The following is an 11,315-nucleotide window of genomic DNA, read 5'->3' on the forward strand; positions in this document are numbered from 1 at the left end:
TAACTGAAGAATCGATGACCATATTTCACAGTTTTTGACCACTTTTGACCTTAAAAATGACTCGACGAACACGTTTTTGGTTCTAATTCAAGAACTAATGTGTTAATTATCACACAATGTCACACAGATGTTTAATGGGAGACAACAATGAAGTGATGACATTTTTTATTCAAAAGGTCAACTTCACTGCGGTACCAACACCCTAACCCGGGAACAGAGGAGGAGATTGTTTCTTGCTCAGCCAATAAATCTGTGATAATCCTTCATTAATCAGTTAAAACTTTATTAGTTTTTATCTTTAAGCCATCTTTGGGATTAAAACACGTTCTACTTTTAACTCCAGATGCTCACAGTCGTCTTTTCATGTTTATCACATGTAAACTTGTGTTCTTGTGTTTCCAGGTGGCACCTTTGTCGTCACTTTGGGAACGTCGGAGAAGTCTGAAACTATGACGTGTCGCCTCTCCAACAACCACAGGTGAGCCAAAGTTTAGCACATGACCTCATTAGTGATAAATGTCTGGACGTATTGTGTGTCAAGATACAAGATAATGGATATAAACAGGACCAAAGAGTTTTCTACATTCAGGTCTGATGTTAACAGATGTGTGAGCGGATGTATAATCAGAATAATTCATGAGTTTATTATAAAGATCAGCTGTACGGTGCAGAGAAAAGTTCTTCAGATACAAACAACCAGGCTGACGGGCAAATTGACAAAGTAGGAAGCTGAATAAGTGGCAAAAAAACAAATTATAAAATATTAATATATTCATTATCAAATTAAAATAATACAAATCCAACATTTGGTTGCAGCAGTCAGATTCACAGAGTCGTTATTAGTCAAACTGGTTGTGATTTGTTTTGGAAATGAATTAAATTTGTCCTCTTTAATCCTTTAAACATCAGGTATCTGTTCCTCGACGGTGAGAGTCACTTCGAGGTGGAGTTGTCTCGGATCTCCAGCATGCAGATTTTGACAGACGGGACGAGTCCAGGAGGTGAGACTCTGATATAAAGAGGTGTTACAAGCCCCCAAAAATCTCACGTTTAAATCTGATACAGCTGTTAGGTTTGCTATGAAAAGAAGAAATATAACTTACTTGTTGTTTTCTGTTGTATAAATAATGACTCAGGAACTCTCTGCGTGTCTTTATAATGTTTTCTGTCGGATCCACTAACCAGCTGAGAAATGTCTTAAATAACACTTCTTCTTTTTTCCTAATTGCACACTAACGAACTCTTCCTCCTCTGCTGCTTTGACTCTGGCGACCCGGCTCCTCTTCCTCTTCCGGCCTCAGAGAATGACATTCACACTTACACCAGTCTCCTGGACAGTCAGTATATCTCTGAAGGTTAGCTTCGGTTCACTCTGGTGCCGTTGAGTCGCTCATTATCGTCACTCCATACGTCCGTCTTTGTTTTTTTTTTCCAGATCCGGTTTCTTCCGGTTTTCATCTGTGTGCATGAAGCCGCCTGAAAAAGAAACCAGTGATTCTGTCCTGCTTCATGTTTACGCCTCATTGAGATCACTGACATCTCTCCATCGTTGCATCTGTTTGTGTGTGCATGCATTCAACGTTTTTTTAAAGGTTCCATATGTCACTTTCAGAAAACGGTTGTTTATAGTGACACCGGTGGATGTTAAGTGAACTGCAGTCCGTAGGCGAGAGCGAGCATCATCCTGAATGCTGGAAAATAAGTTCAATCATATTTAGACTAAAGTTACTATCTGCAAGGGGCCTATTTTTATATGGACCATTGACTCCATGCTGCTAACTAACTGCACAGCCAAGACACAGCCGGCCGGCAATATCACAATAATCTTCCACAAACTTTGCAGTAATTTTAGCTTTGACTTTTGGATTCTCGGGGACAATCTGACCCTCATCCCTACATGGAAACATATAAATCTGTCCACAGGCAACAGAAAGTTGAAGAAGGTTTCATTTTGGCATTAAAAAGTGATTAATACACAAACATAATGTGTAAAATGCTTCAGATCGTACATATGGAACCTTTAAGGGTTTGTTATTGATGTTGTTGAGAGTGAACAAACTTTGTGATCAGACGCAGCAGCAGGAAAAAGATCTCATGAGAAATGTTCCTTGTAAAGGGATATTATATATATAAATATAAATGTATATTTCCATTTTTAGTTTATATTTGTTATTTGATGACTAGACATGTAACTGTACCGCAGCGTCCCCTTTTTCTTTCTCATTTAACCTCATTTTTATTTTGTTAAATAAGCTGCAGCTGTTTTTAATGAGCCAGAAAAGAGAAAGAAAGTTGTTCCTGTTCACTGACGTCAGTTTTAGGACTTCTTACAGTATTTACAAAGTGTCAAACCTCTTCTACTTCAAAGTGTTAGTGATGCCGTAACAGACTTTGAAATGTCAAAATAACTTTTAGCTGAGCTGCCTGATAGTTTAGAAAGACAAAAGAGGAACAAAACCAATGACAGATTATACAGTTTAGACCATCAGTCATGTTTTCTTAGTCCATGTCTTACTGTGTGTGTGTGTGTAGGAGGGACGTCGCGGGCCAGCGGCATGCTGCTCCACTACAAGCCAATGGGCTCCCAGGACGCTCAGCAGCTCCGCATGGAGGCAGCGGACGACAAGAAGGTGGCCTCGTTGGTTGGCTGCCAATGCACAACGTACACTGGACAGACAAACAGGACTCGTACTGTCGCTGCAAAACATGTAATTAAAGTCCTTAGTGCTGCTGACTCAACGATGCGGGACTGTTACAGAGGAACCACTTAATTAGATATTATAGAGACCAGCTTTATAGTTTTATCTTTCAGGGTCTAAAGTCCTGATATGCAGGGGTAAGGCATGGCGTGCTGTATGGTTAATGGTACATGGGGGCATTTGCATGGCTCATCTGTACTTAATGCAAACATTCAGTAGCATGAAGACAAACCCAGAATGACCGTGTACAGAGGTAACAACATGTCGGGTCCTCTGGCGCCACCGTCAGGCCAAAGTTTACATTCTCCTCAGCAGTCATAAAGATCTAAGAATAAAGAAGTTGTTTTTGGTATTTTATTCTTTCTAATTTCCATATTTCATCTCATAATTCAGTTTTCTGATATATTCTACAGTGAGAGCGCAGGAGAAGAAGTGTTTCAACACAAGTTAGAGTCTGTAGGTTTTTAAATCTTCTTTTACTTTCTCACATTTGAGAAGTGGACTTTGTGTTTGTCCGCCATGTGATCCTCTGATAAAGTAGTGTGGGATGATGGAATCAGCTTGTTTCTCTGATAACTTAAGATCCAGATGTTAAAAAGCACCAAGTGGATGGTAAAAATGTGGCTTCAAACTGGATACAACTTTTATGACAAGCACAGCACTGAGTTTTTTAAATTTCTCTGAGTTTGAACATTGTTGGAAACATTTGGGATAATGTAAGAACACAACTACATACAGAACATGGAGCCAGAGTCTATAGACACTTTAACGTGGAACATTTTATAGCTTTAATCTTCCTCCATGGTCGTTTGGTGAACGTGGCTGCTTTCCATAGTCTCTTCCTGCATTTACATGTTATTATTTTATGTCTGTCTTCCTCACAGGCGGCCAAACTGCTGTATGAAGCTCGGGACCAGTGACGTGCAGGCAGCCTGTAAGACTCCAGGCAGCACACACCCAAGTGTTTATACCCCGTCTCAGCGGGAGGGGGGGTTTGGTATCGTTTGGATTTTATTAACGCCAGTTCTGATTCCGCTTATCCGTCTGATTCCTCATCAGTTCTTGATACGAGTTCTTATCATGGTAATTTCTGCGAGAAATGTTTCTATAACAAACACTTTATTACCTCTATAACCAGTACTTTGTACATCACGTTTACCACAAGTAGGCTGATTGTTCCTCTTCCTATTTTTCTACATTTTAAATCTCTCAGAGTTCTTTAATCCTCTTTGATTTAACACATGAATCAGGGCATGCAGCAGTAATGTTTCTACAGTGAGAGTGCAGTCTGTAGGTTTTTAAATCTTCTTTTACTTTCTCACATTTGAGAACTGGACTTTGTGTTTGCCCGCCATGTGATCCTCTGATACTTACAGTTTGTACTTTCACACAGAAGTTGAGATAACATCCATAAAATGTGACACCGTACTTGTCATAAACCATTTTTCATAACTTGAGAGATGCAGTAAAACTTCAGATAGAGGCACAGTTGGAAAACACAATAGTTTTATACGCTGCCGTTAAATTAGTTTTGTGTCAATGAGGATTTTATTTCCTGGAAGAAGTGATGAACACTTTATGGATCCCTGTTGGGATATTTTTACTTTTCCTTTTGCTGAGCCTCTTCCCACAGAGGTCAGCTGAACAGCGCCAAGTAAGGAGCGAATGTCTCGCTCGAGAGACCTTCAGCAGGTCGGATGCTCGATGGTTGAGGCAGTTTGAGCCCAGATCTTCCAGATGAAGCAGGTTGAAGGACGAATCCACCATAAAACCCTTTAATGCACGTAGAAAAGCAGCTGTATGTGATGTACTTTGCATTTCAGGGCCCACTTTGTTTGGTTTGTGTTAATCTCACTGACAAAGATGTTGATGTTTGCTTCAGAGGATTTTGTGATTTTTTTATGGATCTGAGTGATTTTATATTGAGCATCTGTCCGAGTCCCGATCTGATACATTCATTTTTCTAGATATTACAGTAGCACACTGCACACTTCAAGTACATTAAAGTGATTAAAATTAGTAAATGCTAGCTCTGCAATGCATTAAGAAAGGATGTCTGCATCCAGGCTTAATATATATACTTTTTTATTTTACTTTTTGCTTATAAAATAGAAAAGCTAAAAATATTTTGTGTGGCTTTTCACAGTTCAACATTGGTTTTCTTATCAAAGTAACCAAGTAAACAAACTAAAAGGTGTCTTTATAAATAGCTTTTTATCAATTCCACTTAATGCAGCATTGTAATAACACTAGAACATTCAACATGAGTAATTTAATCACAACGAATCAAACTATCCTGTGTTCTGTGAGGTAAAATGACTCTTTTTGTTAATGGAGTCTGGTGTATTTGAACAGAGGGATATCAAGGCTGTTTGAGGTTAAACAAAAAGGATTTCACTCTTGAACAAACTTCTCTGTAGGGATCCTTTCTGTAATGTCATCAGACACTTACAGCAGCAATCTGAGCCGGTCAGCTGCAAAAACACTTTCAGTAGACGTACTTTGACTTGCGTGTTTGTCCCCAAAGGATTATGTTGCAGCTTTTTCTACCTTTAAAACAGAGAATTGGGCTTAGGTTTGTGTTCTGTATAGCTGATAAAGATCAGTTAAAAAAATACCTTGATCAGCCAAGAAGCCGAACTTTGAGATCCATAAGTTGTTTTAGGTTTTACAAGCATATTAGCTACAGCTCAATGGGAGCAGACGCTTTGGGCAGCTGTGGCTCAGGAGGTTGAGCAGGTTGTCAGCTGATCGCAGGGGTTGGCAATGCGATCTTCAGCTCCTCGTGTGAAAGAGTCCTTGGACTGTGTGTGTTAGAGGGCATTTAATACAGGAGCAGGAAATGGATCAGAATAAGGTGGGAGGTCGAGTTTTGAGCATGAGTGAAGGGCATTGTGGGAAATGTAGGAAGAGGCAGGTTGAGGAAGCAGACTTATTCCCTGAAATGCAAAGAACGTCACAGATTTATTGACAGTTTAAACAGATTTTTCCTTTAAGACAGTTGAGTTTCAGAGTAAATGAACGTTCGGGTGAGATGTTTCTGTTTCTTGCGTTTATATCTCTTTTCTCTGCTACAAGTATTTACAGATTTTGATCTTTAGGCCTCGCCGTCTAAGGAGACTACAGACTATTCACTGATTCTAGTGAAGCATTAATACACAGACATAAACAAATGCTTTAAATGTAGTTTCATGTATTGAAGTTTTTGTATAAGCTATTTTGTTATCTGTTCCTACTTTAACACAAAGCGTGTACGTACTCACATAATTTGTAGTATGACCGTCGTTTTTGTAACATTTGTAAACGGTAATTCCTTTTATCCTTCCTCTGAACAGAGTCGGCTTTTCCTGTTTTTATTTTCTATTATCGTCATCGTCCAGAGACACAACCGCGATGTGAAATCACCTCCTTCCATCACCCGAATGCTCAGTTCTGGTTGAGTTTGTGGGATTGTCAGTCTGGCCTATTGTAAACAAAAAGTTTGAGGTGGTGAAAGTGTCGAGTGAACACACAACATACGCCCCAGTCAACATTCACGTTGGAAGATTTCCTGCAACGTAAAATGTGGTATCCTAAACACATTTATTGTTTAAAGCATGAAGTGTACTTGTGAATTTAAGATCGAAGAAGTGTGACACAAAAGCCTGACCTCACCGTCCTGTTAATAGCTTTTTTCTGGCGCTTTCAACCACGCCTCGCAGTCTTTGGTAACATCGTATGTGAGACGTATACGTGATGAAAGCTCCAGAAAGAGCTAGTAAGTGGACGTTGAGACACCCGAGTAAACACATGAAACTATAAATGCAGTTAGATTGCAGTTGCTGACACTATGTGCTATATTTAGCTCACCAAGTATAGGTTGCTTCATGCTTTTTTTTTTTTTTTAAATCTCGCTGGCATCTGTGTGTCTTCCCTGTTTTTATAACCTCAAAAGAAAGAACTTAAAAGTTGTTTAATGGAGCACAGAACTGCGTGTTGGCCTTTTTACCTTTCCTCATTAAAATCTGTATCCAATGAAAACGACATCCTCCACATAAAGTTTATTTTTATATACGCTGCTTCACCTAAGAATTAAAATCACAAGTTGTCGTTCGGTCCGAGGCGTTCAGAGCAGAGACGGAGGAAGACGAGGAGGCGTTCATGTACGTCCACGAGGTTTCTCCAACAACGCTGTTCTTCCATTGTAGAGACGTTTGTTATGAAGATGGATGTGAGAGCTGCACCGTACTTTCCTTCTTTAAGTCCTCTGTTGATTTGCTGCCCACTGCACCGAATATTTAACACCAATAAGGTGCATCGTCCCTTCAGGTTTAAATCTAAACATCAAACTCAGACCGGTGACGTTAGCAGTTGTGTTTGAATTAGAAATCAATAATAATAACACACTGGCAGAATGCACCGTCCTTCCAGGGGTTTATCCAAAACACACAGAAAATGTAAGTTACAGTGCAGTTTTCCAATATTTGTAATTGTTCATTAACTCTAATAAACTGATCTATCAGTGAGTTGATGTGAGTAAAGACAGTGTTGGATTCACTGTGCAGCCCTCTCACTCTGTCCTCAGTTAGAAGTTCATGATGAGTTTTTGTTGTAACGTCACCGTGACTCAGTCAGTGTTTGTACGCTGCACTTTGAATTCCACCCTGATTACATCCGCTTTTTACCCTCCCGCTTCCATTTATTAAGCGCTCGAAGATCGCTCCAACTAAACACTCGTCCTGTTGGATAATTTGGAGAATAAAACTCCACACTCGCGCGCTCTCTCCACATCTTGTGCCTGTCGTGTTGGTGTGTCATTTGGAACAGAGATTCATCCCATTAACGAGAACAAACACCGGAGAAGGAAAGATCTAATGTACTCATCAGGTTCATTAATTCATCAAAAACGCATGAAAAAAATAACATCTTATTAGTCCCTGGAACTTACCCCACCACTGATTCTTCTTTTGTGAGTATACCCAGAATTTGTAATTCAAAAGATATCAAATGTCTTCTAATAGTAAGCTTAAGAAATTTAGCAGGATTTAATTTCTGCCCAAGTTAATGTAAAAAGTAAAAGTAATGAATGATTAAGTTATAATAGTGCATTTGTTTAAATATAATCCAAGCAAAACAATTTATCCTGCGATATAATTTTACACATTTAGCCCTGGAGCCAAGGGGAAGAACTTTGGTGGTTGTGCCAGGTCAAGCATATACCAGCAAAAGGTTCAAATATAAATAGTTTACACCCGCTTACCCTCTCTCTATCTCTCTCTCTCTTCGTACCAACCTCGTCGTTTTCTCTCATGCAGGCCTCAATCTGTCCACCATCTCCGACCTTCCTCCACTCCAACCCATTCCATCCTCTCCTCTCATTTCAAATACGCTTTATTTCGCTAAAAAGCAATGAAGGCTGTCCTCACACATAGAGGTAAGATCCAGTGTTGACGAAATCACAATGAAGAAACTGTCGACCAGCAAACACACAAACAAAGGATCTACAATAACATATCAGTCGTTCAAAGTTGCGGCAGTTCAATTGATTTAATACTGAGAGTGAAGAGACAAGTTGTCTAAAGTACTTAAAATACGAATATTTAAAGCAGAGAAGGAAAGAGGCCGCACAGAAAATTCCCACTAATAAAATACCTTCAGTCCCGACTCTTCAGCATAAATGATTTAGAAGTGAACATATGTGATTGCTCATATTTGTCACAGCAAAGAAATAAGGCTTGACATCCTCTCCTGATTCTATTAAACACTAAAGTAAAAATAAAGTCATGACCACATAATTACTCACTTTTTTATTTAAAATTGAATTTCTTAAAGTTCCCCCTCCACTCAAAATATTTTTGAGTGGAGGGAACTTTTTGTTCCCTATTAGTTGGATGTTGACGCTTCGACCTGTGCAGAATAATGTTTGTGCAGAGTGTTTGACAAATTACAGAACGGATGTTCTCACCATGGCAAAGTTTCTCCGGAGCTTCATTGGAAAATCAGATGTTGTTCACGAGCATGATTTGTGACATCATGGGTTTTCTACACGTGAAGTGCATCTTGTGTTCCAGCAGACAACAATTTACGAAGAATGAACGAAATGTAGCCCATATTCCATAGATTCTGTCATTTTTAATGGCGTAGGAAGATCTCGTAAATGTGGAATTATTCACTTCTTTGTGAAAGGAAAAAAATTCCAAGAACACTTATTTGTACAGGAAGACTGCTTTGCCATTTTAAATTCTCAAGAAAACAGCATAATTGAAAGGAAAAGCCTGGAGACACAAGACTGTGTACGAAGCAATAAGCGGAAGAAATGTCCATCAGAGAGCCTTAAATTCATGAAGTATTCTAAGATTACTTACAGGTCAATTCCAAGAAGACTGTGGCTGGTGTCTTTGCAAAGCGATGGGTCAGGGATGCCTGTCATATCTGGAACATTTAGCATTCACAAACTGATTTTTATTTAAATTAAATTTTTGAGAAAGTTAAATTGTTTTTTAACCAAATGGCCACAGCAACACTCTGAAGTATTTCTACATTATCAAGAGACATTTCAAATGTGATTTACGTCCACAAACAACTACCAGCCACACATCCCAACGTACCACCTCAATAAATTAGTCCATGTTATAATTATTTTCTTCAATATTTTATTTTGAATCCCTATCAGCACGCATACATAGGAAGCTCACATACTAATGTTTTTTTCCAATATTTTTTGGGGGCTTTTTGTCTTTATTGACAGCTCACGAATGACAATAGAAAGAGATGAGCACACAGTAAAAAGGCCAGCAGGTCCGGAACTTGAACTCAAATCGATGATGCAATTAAGGGCTCCAACCTTCCGACAAAGAAGAACATGCTTACAGGTGAGCTACCGGGGATCCCAACAAGTGGTACCAAGCTGTTAGCCACCAAAGTAGATAATCTGAGGCTGATGGAATGTCATTAGCTTTGCAGGTGTTTGCCTCCAATGCAACTAATGGTATTAGACAAAATTAATATTTAACTTCATGGTGGCCGCTGGGAGGAAAGTTAAAGGTTACCAACAGTTATTACAATCCTGAGGGGACTAAAATTTAATACATGAGATATAATAAAATTGTTTGTCAAAGACATTTCCTACAAAAGCACAAATCTCTGGTGGAAAGAACCTCAGTGGATCACCAAGGTTCATTAGCATTCACTCCTTCTGGGAACCATGAATGTCTCACAAAATGCTATACGACACATCCACTAACAGGAGTTCTGTGCTAGACCTGCTCTAGTTTGAAAACGTGTCCTGAGATACTTCTGTTATGAATTGGCGCTATACCCAGAATAAAATTGAATTGAATCTGAATTGAATCTAATGTTCGTTGAGAATATTTCAGCTGGACTGAAGCGGTGAGCTCCAACAGGCTGCCCTCCAGTTAGTTTGACGGTACAATGAAGTGAGAATAATGAAACGAGAATAACAGGGAACAGAGGAAATTGAGGATGAAAGATCTGACATATGGATTGATTTCTAATTTAATAACTAATGAAGCAGACAACAGTGATTATAAAGAAGAAGGTAGAGGTAGGTTTAAAAATCTGAGTCCTCAAACTTTATTGTGAACTGACTCAGCAATAGCCTGAAGACCATGGGGTGATAACCAGCACAGCCGCTCGTCGGACTCTGAGTTGTGCTTGTTAGTGCGAGAACCACTTGCTCGTATGGATGACAATCACAACAGGAACAGAGCCAAACATGTCCGGCGGTTCTTTCAATCAGCTGATTTGACCTATTGATTCTTGTATTTTATGGGTGTGTATCCACATGGCTGAATGCTTTATTGCAAAGTGACAGCTATTTTGGTCATCAAGTAATAAATTAAAGTGTTTTTTAAAGCAAAAGTCCAAATGTACTGTTTCCAGCTGCGAACGAGCTGCTTTCTTGTCTTACATTATATAGAATTCAATATCTTTGGGATTCAGACTGTTGGTTGGACAAACAGACACCTGATATCACCTTGGGCTGTAGGAAATTGTAACGTTTTACTCCTATTCTTATGAATCGGTCCTCTACCATTTCCTTTGTTAGCCAGTACATTACCAGGCACGACCTAAATGACCCTTCCACAGCCTGCACAAGGTGAGCCTCTGTCCTCGGCTGATCCGGAGCCGCCACTGTCCAGAATAGTTTTAAGTCGCCTTCGTCTGGCTCGACAGACGCCAAGATGAAGGACCAACAGACTTAAACAGTGATCTGTTCCTGTTTTAAACAACTTTATGTGATCTTTGTATCGTATGTTATGGTCTGTTGGTTGATGGTTATGATGGTTATTGTGTTATCTTTGGGGATAAAGCTATCCTTGATCCAATGTGCTTTTTTTCACAGTTTTTGGATGTTTTTTTTTGCAAATAATCAAGAAAATATCAATCATGATAATTAGAAATAATCATTAGGCCTATTTGCAGCCTCCTGTCAGATGTTAAATAACATTTGAAGTGTTGTGTGTTGTTATTTAAGTGTTGGATTTAGTGGCATCTAGCAGTGAAGTTGCAGATTGAACACCATTTGATAATCTCCAGCCTTCCAAGTGTGTAGGACAGTGGTTCCAAACCTGGAAAATCTACCCCAGCAGCCTATATCTCGGTATTTGGTTCACT

The 11,315-nt window shown here is 39.2% G+C and overlaps 1 protein-coding gene across 1 annotated transcript in view; it reads left to right on the forward strand.

The window, feature by feature from the left end:
• The window catches only part of zfyve21 (zinc finger, FYVE domain containing 21), a gene marked incomplete at its 5' end in the record, with an annotated part of 6,796 nt that extends 3,177 nt beyond the window's left edge, over nt 1–3,619 (forward strand). The window contains 5 exon segments of the mRNA XM_035673639.1: nt 403–478; nt 910–1,001; nt 1,302–1,355; nt 2,533–2,708; nt 3,584–3,619. Coding sequence (XP_035529532.1) covers nt 403–478; nt 910–1,001; nt 1,302–1,355; nt 2,533–2,708; nt 3,584–3,619 — 434 coding nt within the window.
• Between the last annotated feature and the right edge of the window lie 7,696 nt (nt 3,620–11,315).

This window comes from Morone saxatilis, unplaced genomic scaffold (genome assembly GCF_004916995.1).
Source record: "Morone saxatilis isolate NCDOM2014 unplaced genomic scaffold, NCSU_SB_2.0 Contig3, whole genome shotgun sequence".
Taxonomy (NCBI): Eukaryota; Metazoa; Chordata; class Actinopteri; family Moronidae; genus Morone; species Morone saxatilis.